Source organism: Vombatus ursinus, unplaced genomic scaffold (genome assembly GCF_900497805.2).
Source record: "Vombatus ursinus unplaced genomic scaffold, bare-nosed wombat genome assembly UNPS02005459.1, whole genome shotgun sequence".
NCBI lineage: Eukaryota > Metazoa > Chordata > Mammalia > Diprotodontia > Vombatidae > Vombatus > Vombatus ursinus.
Genome location: NW_020945237.1, coordinates 11,593,306 through 11,617,011, shown reverse-complemented (window position 1 = coordinate 11,617,011; position 23,706 = coordinate 11,593,306). Strand labels below are relative to the sequence as shown.

The 23,706-nt window shown below is 35.5% G+C and overlaps 1 protein-coding gene across 2 annotated transcripts in view; it reads right to left on the bottom strand.

Annotated features, from left to right (window-relative positions):
* The window catches only part of PLXDC2 (plexin domain containing 2), a 490,381-nt gene that overhangs the window by 204,753 nt on the left and 261,922 nt on the right, over positions 1 to 23,706 (bottom strand). For both annotated transcript variants that reach the window (XM_027847979.1, XM_027847980.1), the window contains exon 4: positions 9,900 to 9,969. In XM_027847979.1, the coding sequence (XP_027703780.1) occupies positions 9,900 to 9,969 (70 nt within the window). The remainder of the gene's footprint in view (positions 1 to 9,899; positions 9,970 to 23,706) is intronic.

Below are 23,706 nucleotides of genomic sequence, written 5' to 3'. Positions count from 1 at the left end.
ATAATGAGAAGAAATTGACCTTTACATTTTAGGACTTGAATATTTAAAAAAAAAAGTTGTTCCGAATGTTTTTGAAATATCAGTTATAGTTACATATTTTTTCCTGATATCTTTTTATAAATATTCGTATATCATCAGATTATTAAAATAATAATTACATAGTGTAGTAAGCAAATTGCATTTACATATGATCATGTTCTAAGATATAAAAAAAGTTTTGAAATGAAACACTGTAATGACTTTTGGTTTAAAATCTTAATCCATCTTGAAACCTTAGTGGCCCCTGACAGAGAGGTAATATGATATTGTATAAAGCATACGGGATTTTGAACAAGAAAAGCTGGATTTTAATCTGACTCCTTTACTTACTGTGTAATACTGGACATAACCTCTCTAGAAATCCATTTCATCAGTAAAACATGGGATTGAACCACAGAATATCTAAGATCCCTTTCAGTCACTGACCTATGATTTCCTAGATAATCAAGGAAGTCAGGTAATCATAGAAAACATAAAGTAATTGATGGGATTAAGTCTTTAAGGACAGATGCCTCAGAGGATTACAACAAGCAAAGTGGACTTTGTATTGGAATACATGATGAAAAAAAAAAACAAATTTATTCTCATTTTTCCATTAAAAAAGGATGATCATTTTATTTTATACTCAAAGAAAAATCAGGGTGGTTGGGGGAACAGAATGCAATCTTTCTAAGATTTAGCAGGTTTAAGCGATAGATCTGGAAGGGTCCTAAGAGGTCATCAAGTCTAACCTCCTTCATTTTATGGATGAAAAACCTGAGCCTCAGAAATATTAAATGGCTTAGCTACAGTTTCAAGCTTAATAAGTGGCAGGGCTAGAGTTTGAACCCAGATGTTCAGCCTAAATTTTGCAGTAAAAATTTTAAAGTTAGTTTCATACTATAGAGATTTGAAACCAAACAGGTATCTGAAATGAAGATACAAATATTTTCAAGGTCATTTCAATACTCACAATGAAAACTGGTGGGAAAAAAAAACATTGTTTTAGAATTTTCATTACAAAGACAGCTAGTGCAGGGAACAAAAGTGGAAGAGAGAATGAGAGGGAGATAAGGAGAGGGAGAGAGAGATGGAGTGAGAGAGAAAGGGAAGGAGAGAGAGAAAAAGAGGAAGGCAGGGAGGGAGGGAGAGAGGGGGGGAGAGAGGGAGGGGGAGAGAGGGAGGGGGAGGGAGAGAGGGAGGGAGAGAGAGAGAGACAGAGAGACAGAAAGAACATTATCTTTCTGATTAGTTTGGGAAGATTCTATAAGCTTACTTAATAAATCTGACTTATCTTTTTTCTTTTGTTGTTCTGTGTTCCTTATTGGACTTCAGATAAATGTTTTCATAATAATCAAATGATACATGGAAGAAAGAGGAAAAGTGCAAATTAAGCAAACTTGGAAAATCCCAAAGATTCTGATCAGCAATGAGAAAATGAGAAAGGATTTATTTATCTAGGAATAATATACACACATACTTAGACTCATTTTTTAAAAATTCTGAATAATATTTTAAAAATATTAAATTGGTAAAATGTTTGATTTCATTTAATATGTACCCTCTTTTGGAGGGCAGTGGCACAGATCTATGACTTCATTCATCCAGGACAATTAAAAAAATGACAAAATTCCCTCTATCAATTTCGATTTGTACCTGGTCTGCAGAGTTGCCTGGGGCACAACATTTATATAGATCACAGTCTGAATTTAAACCCAGGTCTTTGTCCTTACTCTAAGGTGGATGGCTTTCTGTCTACTATTTCTCATTGGTTCTCCTTAATTATTAATCCTTCACTACTTAAGAAAGATGAAGTAACATACATCTCTGGCTCCAGCCTCTTCTATTTATTTAATTTTCAATTTTCTGGCCATAGGTGAGGATGTTTTCTTGTTTTATCTTTTTTTTTAAGAGGCTGTGGAAATTGATAATAAGCCAATTAAAAGGCTAGGTTCCTCAAATCACTTTGCCACTAGCAAAAAAGGTATATTTAAATAATCACTGTAATAGATTAAGCCAAAGTTTCACCGTGGCCCTCAGGCTATATCAGACCCACAGACTAATCAGGTCTTAGCATAACCTCATTAGAGTTTAGCAAACAAAAGAACTGAGCCCATCACATAATTGTGGAATTCACTTTCCTTAAGATGCTTTGTAACAGCACCAAATGTTCCTCTATGATTAGAACTGAAAACGTGGTTTCGTTAACCTTTGAAATAATAGAGGAATAGAAAAAGACTCCAGAAAGAACCATGCATTGGAATATCGAGTTTCCCTGAGAAAGTAACTCAGAGTCCCCTTCCAATTCAAACTAAGACATCACATAAGAAAACTAAATCACAAGCATATAGCTTGGATTAAAATGGAAATGGAAATAAACAAACATATATCTATAATGGAAGCCAGGGCTATATCTACTCTATCTTTTAGTGGACAGCTGCCACTTAAAAGTGAGTCTAGGATGAATAGAAAGCCAGTCCAGATGATTCCAAGCAATCTCCCCAACACCCAACAAAACACTATCTGCAATTAACTGTGTATTGTATAGGCCTAGCCTTATGGTTCTGTTTATTTCACAAAAACTAAAACTTTGGATAATGTCTTATGTGATCTGCTTGATATAATGTTGCCAATTTCCGAGATATGCCATGGGCTACTGCAAATAGAGAAAGACTTTATGGATCAACCCTGCTACATGCTCCATGAACAACTTCAGACTGTTAAAAATTAGAAGTCTTCCAGATATTTAGACCCCAGTTTGGAAAGACAATCAAAATCAACAAATGAAGAAATTCCAAATTATAGAATGTCTAGCTTGTGATAAATAGAACATGACTGATCATGTTAATTATTTTATTACTCTAAATAAATTAGCAGTCATTTTTGGAGAGAAGGTATACATATCAAATTTTCAAATTACCTTCTTTATTTCCTCTGTTCCCCTATTATTTCTTCTGTTTCACAGATTTGGACACAACCACCACCAAATCATTTACTGGGAGGAAGTCAAGCTCTTAACTAGTGAATGGAAAGGAATTTTTACAAATAAAAAATTTTGACAAGGAAGGGAAAATGTTAAAGAAGACCCTACTCTACAAAGAAAGAAAGTAAGCATTTGCTATTATTAGAGAACAAGGGGCTATTCAGTTGCCTCTGCTCACCTTTCTCTTGTATAAGCCTTCCTTTATAAAAACCAGTATGATTACTATATTGCTTATATGTCTATAAAAATAAACATATTTAAACATTTTAGAAAGGAATAATAGAAGGCACAGGTTACAGGATCTTGATGGAAGAACTTGTTGTGGGGGGAATTGTAGTGGTCAGAATGGAAGAAGACTGGATATTTTCATGGTGGAAACTGAGTGGAAATTCAGATGGGCCATAGGTAAGCAACAGTAAATCACAAAAATCCTCATGTGGATTACAATGCCTATCCATGTAGATTCAACATTGGAGAAGAGGAAAAGTAGTTAGAAAATGGTTCAGACAAAGACTTGAGCAGCCTGTACTGAAGCTTTAAAACACCATGTTGTATTTTTCCTGCTTCTATAACAGTTTTTTTTTTTGTTTGTTTGATTGTTTGAACTTTAACACTGAAATCTTTCGGTTTCACTTTAGTCTCTGGGAGAATTCCTGCTAAGGCTTGTTTTTTTGGCTTTTGTTTGTGTCTTAGAGAAGAAACTTTTAGAAGTCTTTCACTTTTATCCCTTGACGGAATTCTCTCCACAGAAGCTTTTGTCATAGCTGGAAGCCTTTCACTTTCATGCCTTAGAGGATCTGAATCTATTTACCACTTATCTAAGAGGTGAGTTGTTTCATAACCAGTTAATTTTGTGGTGAGATAGAACTAAACTCTCCTGTTTCCTCCTCTCCACCATCTTGACCCAGTGATTATCCAGCATTTAATGAACAAAGGATGTGGTCATACTGATAAACACAACTGAGCTAAAATTAATTCTAGTAAAATTTCTTCTTCATATAAAATTTCAAGATGGTCAACTGACCATATAATTGATGTCAAGAGAAGATCCAAGAGCTAACAATGGCATAGTCCTAGAATATAGGAAGAGTTATGCCCAGAGACGTTCAATTCAGAAGCCATATTGGTCATGAAAACTATACTGCAGACAAAGTACTTACTTTTTCCCTCCATTTATATTATATGTGCTAAGTACATATGCATGGGCAAAAATTGGCCCCTCTCATGCTATTGTTAGTGAAATATTTCCCATAGACAAGTTCCCGATGTTACTTTTTATTCTACATTCTACTTAACTCTAACAGAATGAACAAATTTCAGATTTAGAAGAATCAGAAGCCATTTAGTTTAACTGTAGCTATAGGAAGCACTTCTATAAGAGAACCAATAAGTTATCAGAATTTTTTTTTTAATTGAGGTCTGCCTATGAGCAGGAACTCACAATTGAAAGCAGACTAATAATTTTTTCCTCTTAAATGATCATTACCAGGAAGGGATGCTTTGCTTAAAATTAAACCTAAATTTGTTTCTTCTCAATTTTTGTCCCATTGCCCCGTGAGGCCAAAGAGTATAGAGCTAATTCCTTCTCTGAGAAGAATAGCAGTCATGTTCATCTTAAATCTTCTCTGTTCTAAGCACCATAGGTCCTTGGACTAATATTGCTACTTCAGCAATTTAAAGCCCTTTCTCATTCTATTTGCCCTCCTATTCATGCTCTTGAAAAATATGGCATCCAAAATTGAATGCAATAGGCCAGGTGTGGCTTGACAATGGTTATGTATCCCAGGACTATGGCCTTTCTATTCCTGGAAATCACAAATCTCCTTAAAATATCCTGAGATTGTGTTTGCTTCCTTAGCCACCATATTACATAAATAACTACTTTTGAACTTAGAAGACCACTAACACAACAGATCTTTTTTCAAGCAAACTGTGCCTAGACATTCCTTTTCCACATACAATGGCTAAAATGCATTTCCCTCATCTCTCCTGCCCCTTGGTGTTGCTTTAATGAGGTCATTTTCTGAGGTTTATACTCTCCTAGGATGTAGAACAATGCTTTGATCATTCCTTTGTGCTTAATAAATATTTATTCAAAGAATCAGTTTTTCATTTCTACATATAATTTGAGTATCACCGAACTCTGGGAAAAACTTAAACTGCTGAAGATTTGTAACAGCCCTTGATGCTATCATAACAGATTCAACAAATGCAGAAGATCTTTATTTAACCTCTGCCTTTATGTGAACAATACAAACAAAAATTTCAGAGTGAACTAACTACATAATGAACGTGGAAAATGTGAAAAAAAATCTAGGCAATTTGCTTCCCATATATTATTTTGCTTGAATTACCTGAATAATTATCTCAGCCCTCCTCATTTTCTCTTCCTTTCACATGAATGTAGAAAAAATTCACTTCCCCCCCTTCTACCTATTATTATAATTGTGGCCAAAGTGAGCTATGTTCAAAAAGTCTTCTAAGAATTTACAAAATTCTTTAACACCTCTAAAACAAATTTAATGCTTAGCTTGTATTAGAGGATTTAAGATGTTGCATTTTAGAGGGACTCTATGGGCACCTGGGCAGCACCATGGATAGAGCGCCAGGCCTGGAGTTAGGAAGACTCAGTTTCCCCAGTTCAAATCTGGCCTCAGCCACAAACTATCTTTGTGACCCTGGGTGAGTGACTTAACCTTTGTGTCTCAGTTCTTCATGAACTGGAGAAGGAAATGAAGAACCACTCCAGTATATTTGCCATGAAAACCCCAAAAGGGGTCATGAAGAGTGGGACAAAACTGAACAACAACAACACGAGCATAATAAAATTATTTCAGAGCAGACATAGAGAAATAGAAAAAGAGGAAAATTAGGTTTAGCTCTTATTTTACCTGTATAAAATTTACAATAAATGTAGTTCTTTATGCAAAATTAACAGCCTCTTGAACCGCCTTCCTTCATAATGTTATAAATAGAAATATATTTATGTGAGGCTCAGAAGAATGCTTGATTTACTTTTTTAAAAGATGAAAAAGGCAGTTTTTTTAAAAAGACAAGTGAATACTTTCATATTTTACTATCAGTGAACCAGAAAATGAGATGGTGAATATTTACTATTCATTTTGCACATGATTTATATGGAATGAAAATTGTGAATACTAGAATGTCTAATAAGTAAGCGTTCATTTTGAAAGCCTATAAATTACTGACCTGACATTTATCTTTGATTTCATACTTTTAACTAGAGACTTGGACATACTGTTAAAAAAAGAAAGGTACTCTTTTAGAAAAATGTTATAGCTGAGATTCAAATAAACTACCATTACATGACTAGATGATTTTATAATTTTAACTGTCACCTGTCATGTGAAGATGGGAGGCAGTACCAATAATTCACTACACTTCTGCAATTTATATATAACTTTAAATTATTGTGTTAAAAATGGACAGAGTAGACATCTGAAGTAAGTGGAAGATTAGAAGGTATAAAATAACCGTTCCATTGATGTTGAGTGATGGGGGAAGGAGACTGGGATGTAAATTTTCCAAAATGCTTATCTACACAGCTCATAGCCATCAGAAAATTAAATCCACTTTCCATTTCCACTTGACCTGCATATTATTCAAAAAGAATATATGAATGAAGTATGGGAGCCTTCTCATCCTGATTTGTTAATTGCCCCAGGAACCTCCATTACAAGGAAGGGCCCAGACAAGCACTTTTTCCTGCTCCCTTTCCCACTAGGCACCACTCTGGGCCCTCTGAACTGCTTTCTACATTGTGATTCACTGAGGTAACCTTCTTCCCCACCACCATCTTTTCACCTTCTTTTAATGTATGGTCTTCCCCCACTAGAAGGTAATTTCCCTGAAGGCAAGGCCAGTCTATCTTTTTGCTTGCATTGAAATTCCTAGCACGTAGTCTAGTATTTGGCTCAGAGTAAGCACTTAATAAAGTTATGTATAGGCCTTAAGCCACGAGAGAGACAATTCAAATTGAATGCAAAGTCAGAAGCTATTAAATAATCACATGCTAAGTGAGCTGTTGAGCACCATGACACTGCCCAACTCCTGAAAAGGAATCCTAACCAACAGTTGTTGAGGGTAGTTTCATGGTTTCTCCAAGGAAGTCTGGGCTCCTTAGGACAGCGGTATAACAGAATGAGCACTGTATCTGAAATCAGGGGACTTTTATTCAAACATTGCCTGAGTTACATACTATCTGTGTAAATTTGATAAAGCACCTAACCTCTCCGTAAAAGGAGGGGGACTGGCACTAGACAACTTCTGAGAGATCCCCTCTGATTTTAAATTGACGGTTCGATGACGAATATGTTTATTCATATTTGAGGATACTTTCAAGAGAGAATGATTATTGAAGCAATGGCATTGCTTTCAGGATGAATTTGGGACAAATAGTTCCAACTTAGAAACCTCAGGACAAATATCTTCATGGGGAGGAAACTTTTAATTTGATATAAATTCCATGAAACAGAAAATGAAGGCCCCCTGTAGATCCAAAGGGCTATTATAAATACCTAAATTAACTACAAAGAACATATGAAGAAAGGTGCTATCTACATCCAGTGAAAGAACTGATAAATAGATGCATAGAATTATTTTACACATACACACCCCTATTTGTCTATTTGTCTGTCTCCACACACACACACCCACACCCACACACCCACACACAAATATATGTAGACACAAATAGGGAGAGCGTGTAAATGTATAAACACATACACATGCATATAGACACACACATACACCTATTTGTGTCTAATAGTAACCATCTCTCAGGCGAGGTGAGGGAAGAAAAAAAAGAAAAAAATAAATTTACATGATAATTATGTTATATATTTGGAAAGAATAGTGAGTTGTATATAGTAGATTTGCAGTTTCGTGTACAATCATCTTTTTTATTGTATTATGTTATGGAAATGCTTTTTTTATTCCATAAGTTAAAACATAAAATAAAAAATATTGCTCTTAAGGTATAATAATAATAGTGATAATAATAAATATTATTTTATAGCACTTAGCACAGTTCCTGGAAAATAACAGACATTATTTAAATACTTATTCCTCTCCTTTCCCTTCAAGATTAACAACAACAACAACAACAACAGAGAACTAACTGTTAGAACAGAATGTGGCTAATTAAATCTCTGGAGCAAAGTAGAGTAGGGTGGAGAGCACTGTATTACACATATATTATTTCCCCCATTTTACAGATTAAGGAATGAATGCTCTGTAAAATTTAAATGTCTTTTCTGAGGTCACATTCTGACTCAGTGACAGTAGTGCTCTTTCTACAAAACTCTGTTGCCTCTCATTTATTTAGCTTGTAATAGGGGAATCCTTTCCTTTTTTGTTTCTTCCTTATTTGGTTCACAAGCAAAAGATCATGAATAAGTGACTTACAATTTTTTGAAACCCTTTAAAAATGATGTGGGGATAAAACAAATGCTGTAAGCAAATCATGTTAACTTAAGGCTTTTAAAGAAAGTAAGGTGTCTTATCTGCTTGGTTTTTTGAGGGAGGTGGCATATGTGTTCATATGTGTGTGCATGTATGTATATGTATATATGTGTGCATGTATGCATATATATATGTAAAAATTCATGTGACAATAAGATCTGTTACAAATAACATTTTCTCTTCTTGTAGCCCTAACTGATTACAACTCAATATCAGGGTCCCAGAACCACAAAATCCCAGAATACAGGAGTTGGAAGAGACTTGAGCAGCCAACTATTTCAACCCATACCTGGAATAAATCTCTACTAATACATTTCTAAGTGATCATTCTTGCGATTATATCTTATTCCTTCCAGTCTTTGGAAGATTGCCTAGGAGAGGAAACCTACCACCTATCAAAGTACCCCATTACACTTTTACACAGCTGTAATTGTTAGAGTCTTTCTGATCTTAAGCCCAAATTTCTCTCCTTATAATTTTTACCCATTTCTCCAAAGTCCTATAGATTTTCTAATTAAGATGTACTGAAAATGAACAATACCAGTCTTTGTCAAGATGTCAAACTCACCCTCTGAAAAGGGAAAATTGATTCAATATAATGGCTATTTAGGGTATAGCTGATATGTAGCATTTGTTTCTGTAACCAAAAATAGTAGTACTCTCGTTAGTATCCTACAATTCATGTACTCACTTCTGTTTCTTTCTTTTTCCTTCCAATTTTCTCTTGTTTTTATATGCCTACTCTTCCTCCTTTTCCTCTCTATTTTTTCCCTCTCTGGCCCACCAGTAGCAATCCATGGGCATTTCGCTTAGTTCTCCTAGTGATACTCAGGAATAAAGAGGATGCTGTCTTCTTGGTCAATCCATGGGAAATGATAATTGCCTTGGCATAGTCCTTCCAAGCTTTATACTGACCTCCAAGTTTGGGAAAGTATATAATTAGGAAAGCTAACTCCAATTTTCTAGGTTTATTTTCTAGTGAATATCACAACTGAGTTGTTGGCCAGCATGTGTGGATTCAAAGTGGAAGGGTGGGGGAAGTTTTTAAAAGATCAACATATTTACACAGGGAATGAACACAAAAAGTATAATGTCACTAGCTTTCTTAGACTATTTTACTTAATGGTTCCATTCCAATTTCCATCAATCAGGTAGATTTACTATTTCATCCAGGAATGGAATTAAAACTTGGAAGGAAAAGAGGAAAAACCTGAACTGAAAATTATTAAAGCTGTCATTTTTTTCTACTACAAAGCTTTTCCTGTAGCTTAATCCTCTTCGGGATTAATTTAAGTCCCTGTCTTTATAATAGAAAACACGGTCTTTTCCCAACAAATACTATACTTTTTCTATTTAAATTACTGTACTAAAATTTGGGAGCATATTCAAAGCAAATGGGCAGATGTTTACTTACCCCCAGTTGCCACAGTGATTTCACGTAGAAAATGGCCATAAAATGGAAAATCGAAGGACAGATTCACCCTCTGCAAGGAACAACACCAGAAAAGAAAAAATCAATAATCTACAGAATAGCAAATATAAAATGAAAAGCTTTTAAAATGTGATGTTCCAAAAGAGTTGAGAAAATGGACCTCTATATTCTGTGTGGAGGTAGGAGGATAAGGATGCAGGATATTTGTTGTTGGACATGAATGATGTGACAGTTGGTTCTATTGAACTTTCCTCCCCTTTTTCTTTCTCTTTTTTTGGGGGGGCAATTGGGGTTAAGTGACTTGCCCAAGGTCACACAGTTAGTTAGTGACAAGTGTTTGGTCTGAGGCCAGATTTGAACTCAGGTCTTCCTGACTTCAGGGTCGGTGTGCTATCCACTGCGCCACCTACCTGTCCCCCCCTTTTTCTTTTTCATTCTTTGTTATAGGGGATGATCAGAGGATAGAGGAGAGGAGAGGAAGAGATTTGGAAATGAAGGTAATATAATTTTATAAAAGGTATATCAATAAAAATGTGCTCTGGTTTTCTTCCTTTAAATAATATCTCCTTCCTTGGTATTTGAAAAGTGAAATAGTCCTTGCTGAAGAAAAAAAATGGACTTAGAAGTGGCTTATGATTCTTGCAGATAGGCACAGCAATCATCAAGTTTTAAGTCATGATTGTTAGCAGTATCCCCATTGTTTTGCAGACATCTGCTTATATATGCATAGCCAGGTCCGTTAGTTACTTGGTCAGGGATAATGAGGGAGAAAAGTAAGTATGAGTGAACTTAATGTTTGATAAAATTTGTTTGAGTCATTTGGTGATTTTTATTTTTTTTTCCAGATTCCACTATCAACACAGTTAAACTGGGCTGTATAGATATTTACTTAAAGGAACATGAGGGCTTGGAGTATCCTATATTCTTTCTCTGTACTTTGTGATGAAAAGCAGGCTTTTGTCAATCCATCTCAAAGGATAGGGAAAGTGGAAACAGACCATTTGCAGACCTGTGTGTGAATAGTGCAGATCTTTTTTTTTCTCTAACTATATGACTACCCCACTTTTTGCTATCTTTGTAATACAAATGTGTTTCCAGTGTGGCAGAGTGACTGTGATAGAAGACTATCATTTCTAAGAATTTAAACTGAGAATCACCTAAAGGTCAACAGAGAAGCGTATGACAAGTATGAACAGGCTACAATGCGCTACAAACAATTAGCAAGGAGAAATTATGTCAAGGATATTAAAATATACATGAACAAAAGAAGAGGATGAATTAGTCACAAGGCAGAGATGAAGGTTAAGTGATGGGCAGCCTATGGTAAGCATGTATCCTCTTAATGTCATGGGGAAATATCTCTAGCATGTCATGTATTCCCTTTCCTCAACTCTGACCAGGAAGACTTTGTGGGAGGACTTTGATGAGAGTCACAAAGACTGCTATAATATCAGTTTGAATTACTGAAAGAGTTACCCATCTCCATGAGCTCATGATCCATTTGAGTTGAGTATGGCAATCCTGGTGACACCCCTGAAGAAGAGGTTTTTATCACGTCCATTTTAAAGAATGGACATCACTCTCTGACAGAGTGATGCAGTTAATAACAATTCAAGTCACCAAACATTCACCAAAATAGCCACCATTTGCAAGACATAGTCCTTACAAAGTGATGCTGCCCAAGTAAGTGAAAATGTGGAAGTCTGAAATCTCACCTTCTTCTGTATCTTGAAAGAATTACTAAAAGAAAGATCTTCTTCCCCAAAGGAAAGACTGAGCCCTATGGATATCTATATTTACATTATCTAGTTTGTAAAATCTAGTTAAATTAGTTGAATTTTAAAAGAAGTGGCCTAGATAAAATCCAGGGTATCTCTTGCTATTAATGGAGAAAGAAAGTGAGCTGTAACAAGGGTCTCATGTTGAATAACATGTGACTTTTTAAGGGGAAGGCTTCATAGGATGTATGTGGCTATTCAGGTTTATAAATAAATAGTGATTGAAACATGCCCACCAAAAACAATGGCTATTATGAGAAAACCAAATGGTTACTAAAGCATTCTTTCTCTCTCTCTCTCTCTCTCTCTCTCTCTCCCCCTCTCGTGTGTGTGTATGTGTGTGTGTGTGTAATAATAAAAAAATTAAAAGGACAGGCTTTTAGATTGAATCTAGCCTTTTTAGTATTCAACCAATGATTGGTTTCTATAGCCATTCAAGTTTTTTTAATGACTTCTTTGGCATGAAATTGATCATTCATGAATTACAGCAACTTTCAATTAGGTTTTCTTTCCTGTTTAATGAAAGCTCCACTTTGTACAATGATTTATCATCCTTTTTTTGAGCTTTCTAATGAAACAAAAAACCATTTTCCACTGTGTTCACTAAAAAGAAAGGATGTTAAAAAAAACTTAGTAAAAAATGAGTTGTGCATCTGAGTCAGTTAGGTGAAATAGAAAGAATGTTGTCCTCAGAATCGGGATGACCTGAAGTCATCAAGACATATAGTAGTTATATAACTCTGGGCCACTCATTTAATGTGCATTAGCCTCAGTTCCATCATTTGTAAAATGGAGATAATAATTGTACATAACTTCTATAGTTGCTATGAGAATCATATGATTTAACTTATGTAGACTGTGTTGCAAACCTTAAAACAATGTACAGATGCTGGCTATTGTTATTAGGGCAAAATGTGCATATAGGAGAAAATGAGTTAAATAATTTTATAAAAGCACTAGATAAAGACTTTAGATACTGAGTTCTTAAAAGCTGTGCAAAATAATTCCACACACTAGCATCTTTACCAAGCTGGAAAGAAATAAATGCCCAGCAAAAAAATGTGTTAATTATTCAAAGACCCACTGCTCCCTCATCAAGAAGATCCTTTCAAACAGTTGGCCGTGAGATATTTGTGTGTCTTTTGTCTTTCTACCAAGGTAACACATAAAATTGAACAAACATAAAATAGCCCTTACTAATCTGTGCCTAACTTTTTTTAGTCCATTTTAGTCAATCTATTTAAAATATTTACTTGGTATTCTTCAGATGTCACCTTTTTCCAAACACCAACAATGGAATTACAATGAAATGGATCAAGTCACTGGATGTGCAATACAGTTCTGAATTTGTTCTCTAGGAAGTAAGACAAAAAAGAAATGGGGCAGCCATGGTCAAAGAAGGAGCTACAAAAGATAAAGAGCCCAAGTCTCACAACAGTAGCCCCAATGTTATAATAATATCTGGAAGACCAACTACCATATTGGAGAAATACTCCTACGTGGGAATTTATGGAAAGCCAAATGCAATAATCATTCAAGGATGAAAACCTGGGGGAAGGAAACTTTAATGTTGCTCCTATGGAAATCATAGCTCCATCAGAGTATAAGAAATTTGTTCCTGAATGCAAAGTTTATAACAGTACAATTCTATGTATGATAAACATTGACATGTAAGATTACAAGGATGTCTTCATTAGAATCATACAAGTGTCAGAACTGGAAGAGTACTTGTATACCATATTTTTTTTTTAATAATTTTACAGATGAGACATCAGAATGGTTAAAGGGTTGCCAAAGTTCATCAGTTTCTGAGATCTAGTCCTCCAATATTCATAAATTTAGATTAATAAGTTGCCATGTTTGCTATATATTGATTGCTAATTTTCAAATAAAACTTTTGATGCCAAAGTTAAATGGAATATAATTGTATCTTTAAGATGCCGCTTTACCAACACTTTCTATATAAATTCTGATTATCCTAATCACATGTGCCCTCCTCAAATTACCTTCCAGTTAATCATTGTGTGGTTCTGTTTATTTATTCTCTTTCTGTTTTTTTTATATACTGGTATACATACATACACATATACATACATATTTATTTCTATTTTAGTTATTGTACTTTGGATACATTACAGCCAGCATGCATAGGAGAAAGTGGGCTGCCCATTACAATGATTTACCAGGATTCTGGGGTGGGGGGGACTCTTAGTCAATAAGTTTAATGGTATCTCTTAAAGGTCACCTTACAGTGTTTCTGATAATAGTGACTGTATAATCATGAAATTTTATTGCAAAATAATTTTAGTGGGACATATGACATATATGTATGCATGTATATATATGTGTATGTATATGCATATTTATATATATGTATATACTTGTCATCTGTCCCATTAAAATTTTTGCAAGTAGTGACTTTCATTCAATGAATTTTAATGCTACATAGTAGGTGCTTAACTGATCTTAAATGATGATTCAGTGGTACTTCAGTGTCTTGTACATCAGCATCACCAGTAATATCTAGAATTTTTTCTAATAGCTAGCATGTGTATAGTGTTTGAAAGTGTGCATACTCCTTTATATCTGCCATCTCATTTAATCCATTGTGAGCATTAGTCATAATGTAAGTGTTAGAGGAGTCAGTTGTTATTGTTCTGTTTCATAGGCTGCTTAGTGAACTATTTGGGATGGGGAGGGGTTTCCTAGTTCTTTTTTCTGTTTTAGTAGTTGTACTTTAGATATATTATGGCCAGCATGTATTGAAGAAATCAGTGATTTCCCCAAGATTCTGGGTGGGGGCTCTTAGTCAATAAATGGAGTGGTAACTCCTAAAGGTGACCTTATGATATCTCTGACATAGGGACTGTATGTATCACCATAAAATTTTATAGAAAAACAACCTCCAAAATGCAAATTTGCTATACACTGGTCCACCACACTATTACCACTGACACTTGAGTAAATTTCATGAACAAACCAATAGCAATCTGTCTTCTACCTTACACATCAGATAATTACATTTAAAAAAAACACTTTCTTCTCCTCAAGATGAAACTCACTTAAACAAAAAATAACTATGTGACAAAAGGCACTTTTCTAAGAGGAATCATACAATAATTTATTGAAATTGAGAAAATATGTAGATATATAAATAAAGGGAAACTAGTGGATGCGATTTTTTGAGTTTTTCAGAAATCTTTTGGTAAGTTTGTATACCAAAGGCTTTTAAAAGAAAAAAAATGAATCATCTCAGGATTCAGGTTTATTAGTAAATTATTCTTAAACAATGCTGAGATACCCAGCCTTTAATGTTGATGACAGAAAAGACTATAATCCTCCCTGGTACAGTTACATTTTCTGTTGGCTACAGAATGCTCAGCAATTACAGCTATTTTAGTTTGTCAGTCTTTTGTAACTAATCAACATTATCTATTTTAATTCATTTAAAATAGTTCTTAATTCATGTCCCCTATTCTATTTCAACTCCTTTGTCTATTTCTGTTAAAATAAAGTAATTAACTCTTATAAAATCTTAATTTATAAAAGTTCCTAATAAGAGCTAAATATTTGAATTTAGCAACTTTCTAATCCAAATTTTTTCTTCTTAATCACTTCCTATTAGCATAAAACAACCTCCTATTTTTAGTGATCCAGCTAGATCCCCTGAGGTCTCCTTTGATCTTTTTATCACATTCCCTGGGCCAGTTACTTGAGTTTTAAACTCTTTGTTAAGGCAAGAGCCTGCTTCCAATGTGAAGAGTGTACTGTCCCAAGCTTCGGGGGTTTGTACAGCTGTTTCCAGAGATACTTTTAGGGACCTGTAAATTTTCAGTTCTTCCAGGGTGCTATAATAAGGGGCAAGGTGTTTCCTCTCCACAGCCACAACAAACTCCACCACACCAGCACTCCTCATCGCCCTATGACTGCCCCTCAGAACTGTGACCCAGATCCAAACACAGGCAAAAAGATTCCTGCTTCAGCACTGGCAAAAAGATCCCTGCAATCCCCCTCTGATCAGCCACTTGATTCCCCTTCAGTCTGTGGGCCTGAAGCTGAGGAGGCAGCTGCTGCCCCAGAGGCTGCACTAGGGACTTGTGACTGAGACCTAGCTTCTCTTTCACCACAGACACAGACTTTTCCCACTGACCTTCTAAGTTGTCTTTGGTGTTCAGGGGTTGAGAAGTCTGGAAACTGCCACAGCTGCCTGTGATTCAGTCCTCTGAGGCCTCATCCAGGGTCGCTGTGGCCTGTGCACCCACACCAAACTGCACTCCACTCCCTGCCCAGCACGATTTACCTTTCTGATCCACCATTCAGGCTGTCCTTGGCTGGAAATTTGCATCGCTCTGTCTTTTTGTGGGTTCTGCTGCTTCAGAATTTGTTTAGAGCCATTTTTTTTACAGGTATTTGGAGGGCTTTGGGAGAGAGCTCAAGCAAGTCACTTTTTTCACTCAGCCAACTGACTCTGGCCCCCTGGCCTCATTTTCATAGTAAAAATTAAGGTGCTGTACTTATAGCTAGATAATCCCTAATGAAACTTACAGCTCTAAGTTGATGCTTTGAGGTTTGGTTTGCTTTTGGGGGGAAGGGGGAAAGGTAGTTTTAAGCCATCTTTCATCCTCCTCCCCCCAAACATCTATTTGTTGTAAGGATTATCACTCCATCAGAAATTGGGATTTTTGTTTGCCAAAAGGAAAGAAGCAACTGATCTTGTATCTAGTTATCAAGAAAAATTAGTTTAAGTAGGAAATTACCCAAAGCCTAGGGGTCAGGGGATGATGGTCCTGGTCAGTCTTTCCATCAAATATATCATTGTATTCTGCCTCTCCTGCCCTGGAACAAATGAGCACCTTTTGTACAACTTGTCCCAGGCACATCAGAGTTTATCCCAGCTGCAAACATGCCTAGTGACAGCTGTGTTAGTGACCCAAATTCTTTTATTTCATACCCCCTAGAACAGATTCCTGGGGCATTATCTTAACATTTATAGGGCTTAACATTCATGTAAAAAATCTGAAATTTTAATTGTTCAATCAGTTAACTACATCTACAGATATAAATACTGGCAAGCAAAGTGATTGGGGAAACAAAATCAAAACAAAAACAAAATGCTAAGGAAACTATTAGGAAGGGAGAAAACAAATATTCAGAAAATAAAAGCAAAATTCATGTTTTCTAAAGAAGTCTTCTACTCTAAATGACCATTAGAGAAGGAAATGTGAGGTAGCATGTTGATATAGAGAATAGTGATATAGATCTCCTTTGAAATCCCTGAAGTACTACTCTTCTTTTAAGCCCAGAATGTGGGAAGAATGTCTCAGAAATGAAACAGCAGTGATGTTTTTTTTTTCCCCCATGGAGCATATAAAAAAACCAATGCTATTCCTGCCTTAACTAACTTTTTACTCTCTGGAAGGAATTTGACAGGAAATGGTCCATTAATGCAGGGGTTGAAAACAGTGGAAACCTAATTAAACGATCAAAATGTTCAGGGTAGGGGGATAATCAATATGCAAATTTGTTAATGGGGATTTATCATTCTTTTCAGACAAAAGTAGTGTTCATTGAATTGATTTCCTGAGAAATCCCAGTCTCTTCAGCATTCATTCCTAACTGCATGCAGTATTAAGTCTATGCATTTGCTAGATGATGCTTTTCACAGGAATGATAATGAACAAAAGTAATTTTCACAATTGCGTGAATCTTAAGAGTGTGTGAAATATTACCATATCCTTTGGTTTTCTCACATTGTTAGATTTGTTCTGGTTGTGGAAAGGTAAAGAATCAGGTATCTCCCAATGGCCATGTCTACACTACATGATTTTGAGAATTAACCTGGCTTTATCCAAATATTCAGTCATGATTGGTAGCACTAGTATGTTTGAGAGAGGCAGAGTGAAATACAACCACGTGACTCCTTACATGTCAATTGGAGTCACTAAAAAGAACTGCATCTAGGCCACAGAATGGAAGGAAATGTGGAGGTCATCTAATCTGTCCCTATTATTTTATAGCTAAGGATATATGGCATACCCAGAGGCATACAACTATTAACTTTGGAGACAGGGTCTGGACTCAAATTTTCTTGACTCTAACCCAGTCTTCTATGTAATGTGCCACATAGTTGTCTAAATGTATTAATTGGAAAGCAAAGTATTGTACTTTGGATGATGGGAATCGTGCACAAGGATTGTGACATCTGGTCATGAATCAAAGTTTTATTCTTCAAGGATATGGATTAGAAGACTGCTCAAGTCTTTTCTGTCTCTGGGATTCTATCACTTAAAAAGGGAAGAAAGGTTAAAGCGGTGTGTCTGAAGTATCTCCTGTTGACTAGCTGTCTATACAAGCCCAAGTTCTTTTTTTCCAAAGAGCTTAAGTATGAGCCCTTCTATTCATCATAAAGCTTTAAAGTGACATCAAAGTGTGCCTGTTAAAATCTGTAACTGGTAGGGATCTTCTGGGTCAGGGCCCTACACAAAACACCCTCAGCTATGGAGTCTGTTCTAATGTTTGACCTTGATGCCTTACCTTCTGTTATTTTAACTTCCTCTTGCTTTCCTTTGGTTTGACAGGGTTTCTAAATTAAGGTCCACAACCCCTCTCCTACCAAAGTATCTGTGGTAAAATTTAAGTTGGTTTGAGAACTAGATTTCTAAAATTTAAATTAATTAATAATTAATAATTATTGAAGATTTGCAAAAAACTTTGTATTTTCTCATTTTATCCTCACACCAACTCTCTGAGGTAGGTACCATTATTATCTCCATTTTATAGATGAGGACACTGAAGCATATAGAGGTTATGTGATTTGCCAAGGATCACATGGCTAATAAGTGTCTGAGGCAGAATTTGAACTCAGGTCTTTCTAATCAACATTCTATCCAGGGCACTGCCTAACTGCTTGCTACTTTGTCTTTCTTAACTTGCAAAAGAGGGATAATGGCTAAATGTGCTTTACCTTTAAAGCTGTTTACCTTTTAACTGATACAGACAGTATTACTTTAACTCAAAATAATGATTCTTTCACGATAGATTTTCAGGTAGTACGTCAGTTCAGTGTGGAGGCTATTTTAAAATATATTTCATACATTATTCATTAATCTACCAATAGTTAGACTGTTCCTTCTTAACCAATACCGTGCAAAAATGTGAAATTAAAAAAATCAACAACCTCATAGCTAGAATTTTATAGCATTTACATTTTTAAAGGCACTTCACATATGTTAACTTATTGGGTCTTCACAAAAATCCTATGACTTAGAGACTATTTGTGCCTCATTTGTGAGATGAGTAAATTGAGAAAAGTTCAATGAATTGCCCAAGATAATGAAACTACTAAGTTTTTTATTCTGAATTTGAACTCAGGTCTTTCTGACTCAAGGGCCAGTACTACTCTTATCACTATATCACTTACTTAATAAAGATATAGGAAAATAATCTAAAAATATGTTAATACATTAGCCTGTCTCAATAAATCACAATCTCAACTAAAAAATAGACACCAAGCCTCTTATCCTTTATAATCCAATACTTTATACAAGAACACATCATGTTCTTTTTCTGTTTGTTATATCAGTTGTTCAGGAACAACACATACTATTTTTATTTTCTGAAATTCTGTTAGAAATTTTTCCCTTGCAAAATATTCATGTAAAATTGGTATCATTTAATAACTTCCAGATGAGAACACTTTTCTCACAGTCATGTCACCTAAAATTAGATTTGTTGCAAATCCTCATTGGCCCTGAGAGGACTCACAGGAGAAGAATGAAATAGGTTTGAAACTAGCATTGAGTATCAAAGGCTGGAGTAACTGTGATTACTTAGGCCACCAAAGAGAAGGTGGAGGGGTCACTCATTAGCAGTCTTTAGGAAGATGAAAGGTTATTATAAAAAAAACTATAATGCATTACTAAAGGGATTTAGAGAATCTTCTCTGGGTATTTTTAACAACAAAGTTAGATAATCATCTACCTGGCTAAGGTTGCGGTCAGCCCAGGAAGTAGGAGGTGCATCACCTCCTGTGGCCCCTTTTAACCTCATAGCCTCTATGTAATCAAAGTACAGTCATCATCCCTAGTACTTAGGGCTCAATAAAAGGGGACAGGTTTAAATCATACCTATAGCAGTAGGATGACAGGGCTTAGTTTAGTTTTAAGTAAGAAGGTAAATATTCTTGCTTCTGAGGTTAACCCTCAAATGGATTACTATGGGGACATCTTCCTTGAAAACTTCTGAGCCTTGTACAGCCCAAATTTCCTCATCTTTTAGATGAGGCCAAATAAATAATCTTTTATGTTCTTGTCATCCATAAAATGGTGCAACTAAAATGATTTAACCAGGTTCCATGACTCCAGGAAGTCAGAACATTCTCCATATGACCTCTTCAACACTCTTTCCTATTATCAAATGTTCTGAGGTAGGGTATGAGACAACATCATTTTAGAAGGTCTCCCTATTTTCTATAATTTAATGATAGGGAAAAATAATTAGGTTATTGGGTAAGGAATTTGATGTTTTATCTAAGTGGAGGAGGATAATTAAAACTTGTACTAGAATTCCCATAGCTCACGTCAAAGCAGAAGGAAATGTTTTTTATTCCTTAGTATTTACTAGGGTAGTAGTTCTCAACATGTGGAACAAGGACCTATTAATAATAGATCATCTCAAGGAGCCTATCTCAATAAATGATTCAGGATGATAAATAAGCAAGTAGTAGCTGAGTAACTGATATTCCTGAAGCATGGGTAAGACCATATCTATCCTTCGCTCAAGAAGCTTCAGTATCTATTATGACAGATTTAGTTGATAATAGAAACATATGTAGATAACCATTGTAATGAAAATAACCTGGGGGTGTAGGGGACTGCAAGCTCAATATGAATCAGCAGTGGGATATGGTACTCAAAAAAAAAAGCTGCTTTAAGAGGGGTACATTGTTTTTTTTTTTCACTTGTTTCATTCATATCCGTCTCTTTGTGACCCCATTTGAGATTTTCTTGGCAGAGACACTGGATTGGTTTGCCATTTCCTTTTCCAGCTCATTTTAGAGATGAGGAAACTGAGGCAAACAGGGTGAATTGACTTGTCCAGGGTCACACAGATAGTGTCTGAGGCCAGGTTTGAACTCAGGAAGATGAATCTTGTTGCCTCCAAGCCGGGCACTCTATTCACTGCGCCACCTAGCTGAACGACTACCATATAATGCTGTTGGGGAACTGGAAAAGTATTAATAAGTAGCATAGTAGCATTTATTCAAGTCAGCTATTGAGAAATGAAAAAAATCCATTTTAATTTTTACATATATAGGCTTTCTCTGATATCCAGGTAACTCTGGGCTTTCGAACGCAATGCCAGTGGATGATGGACTGTGACAGTGGCTTTGGAATTGAAAAGCATGTAGTGTGGATGCCCTGAGGGCTGATGTGTTTCTTGCCATAAGGCCAGCATAACTAGGTGTGGTGACTACTAGGGTAACTTTAGAGTCATTATTATTATTTGTGGTGATGGTGGTGGTGGCGGTAGCAGTAGTCATAGTAGGAGTAGTAGGAGTAGTTGTCATCATAGTAGTAGTATTGACACAGTGACTTTGAGTAGAAAGGTTGTCAACCATGTTAGCACAGATCTCTCAATTACTGAAGTAATTTCTTAATAGTAGTCTCTCTTACTTAAAAGGCCAGGAAATGAGGACTGAAAATCTAAGATATAACCAGCACAATCCCTGGACACAAATCTTTGTCCATTTATGACAGATGAGAACAATTAACCAGGAGAAAGAAGAGGCTCCAAACTGAAGAAAAATAGAATTTAACATATAATAAAGCAAATTCTGGGACTTATTTTATATTACCTGATAAATTTTAATACAATGAAGTTATTGCAACCTGTAATTTAGTATTTTTTCTCAACATTCATTCAATAAGCCTTTTTTTAAACTGTCTACTTAGTATACAGCTCTACATTAGTTTCTAGGGGTATAAGGACAATTTTTTAAAAATCCTTGTCCTCCAGGAGCTTATATTCTCCCATTCTCTATAGTAATTTCTTAATGGGAAAAAACTACATTTGAATCCTTGCTTTAATATTGGTTTTATATTTAGTTCAAATCTCCCAGTTGGCTCTAGGCACATGGAAATAACAGTCTCCATGTACGTAGAGAAAAACAGGGCTTTCTTCCTGTATTCTTGTGTCCCACTGTTGGTAGTCATTACTTGATTCATCACCACTTACAAATGATGGTTCAGAGATTGTATATATATATATATATATATATATATATATATATATATATATGTGTGTGTGTGTGAGAGAGTGAGAGAGAGAGAGAGAGAGAGAGAGAATGTGCATATGTGTACTGGTTATAATTATCTTTATACTAGGTCACAGTGACTATGGAGAACATGTCCCAAATACACAAAAAATAAAGTCCTTTCAGGCCCCATTTTTCTTCTCTCATACCCATATTTTTAGGGCCCCAAGGATGACGTGAATTGAAATGACACAGTCATATTCCGCATCAGCATGACATCTGTGCCATGCTCCTTGCCTCTTTGAAAAGAAGTAGGAAATCTAAATACAAAAAAACAAAAAAACAAAAAGCAAAACAAAGCAAAACAAAGAAACCCTTCCCCATGTGTATGAACTGGGAGGTGTTTGCTTCTAAAAGTCTACCCCTGATGAAAATTAAGAGTATGAGGTCTCATAATGATTAACTTGATTTTCTTTGTCATCTTGATCAGATTCCCCCTTTGATTTCTTTACTGATTTACCCTTAAAAAAAGAATGGAGAGGAAGAAAGTAGTACAAAAGGCTCATTTCATGGAACTATGAAGCGTAATTAATAGCAATTATTATAAACTACATTGGGAAATATTAAGTGTCATGTAAATGGTGACAATAATGATTATCTTTGCAAAAATGGTTCTGACAGTATTTGTAAGAATTGCTCCTTTGTGATGCTTCCTTCTAGTACACTAGGGCATTCTTTGTTTCTCAATAAACAGTGGGTCTTAGAATAGTAAGTCCAGTAGGTGAATGGTGGAACAGGCTTAGATTTTTCAGACTCCTGTTTTCATTTTCAAATAACAATGCAATCTAAAAATGGAAAACTACCTAAAGAGTGAATTTGGAACAAAATTAAATCCATATTTGCATACAAAACAATCATTACTTCTTAGGAAGTCATTAGTACCTCAATCACTGAACCAGAAGAATTAGGGCATGTCTGTTTTCAGTAATGGAGGAATTTATCTTTGCATAAGGAACTGAAAGTTACTGCAGACTAGCTTCAACTAAACAGGTTATTGGGATTTTTAAAGTTATATGTTTTATGTCTTTAAAAAATCTTTCTAAAGAATTTAACAATATAAGAATTCAATGCTCTCTAAGACAAACGTGATTTACTTTTTTCACATATAGATATATGTGTGTACATGCAGACTTGTCTCCATTTAATCACAGCTAGACATTTATAATTAAAAGTTAGTGCTCTTTGAATAAAAATCCTGTTCCTTAGACTGGTTGGATAAAATCTGAAATAAACCCAAAGGTGACATTGACAGGATGATGTTGTAGAAAATTTTCCTGCCCACAGTCTGTGATTTCCCACAAAGCAGCTAAATAGGTGCCTATTTTCGGTAACTGCCCTTCCAGATCATCCTCCAAGGACAGTTCATGTGGGTGTTATTTGCATGCAATTTAAAGTAGTAAATGTAGACACATGGTCCGGGTAGCTGTCTCACTGCCAAGGAGTCATCACAATGCATGCTGAGGCATCTTCCAAGAGACATGGCAATGTAGGCCACAGGTGTCCCCAGAGTAACTAAAAAAATAAACAAATCAAGGAATAAGGGAGAATTTCAACGGCTACCCAAAGTTAAGAGTAATCCTCCATCTCTGTTTACTATGTGGGTATTCCTGTTATTTAAGTTGTCATTTACAGCTGAAGTCTTCTTTGGAGTTTCCCAGAGGAGTTGCAGGAAGGACAAATAAACTCGTTGATAACA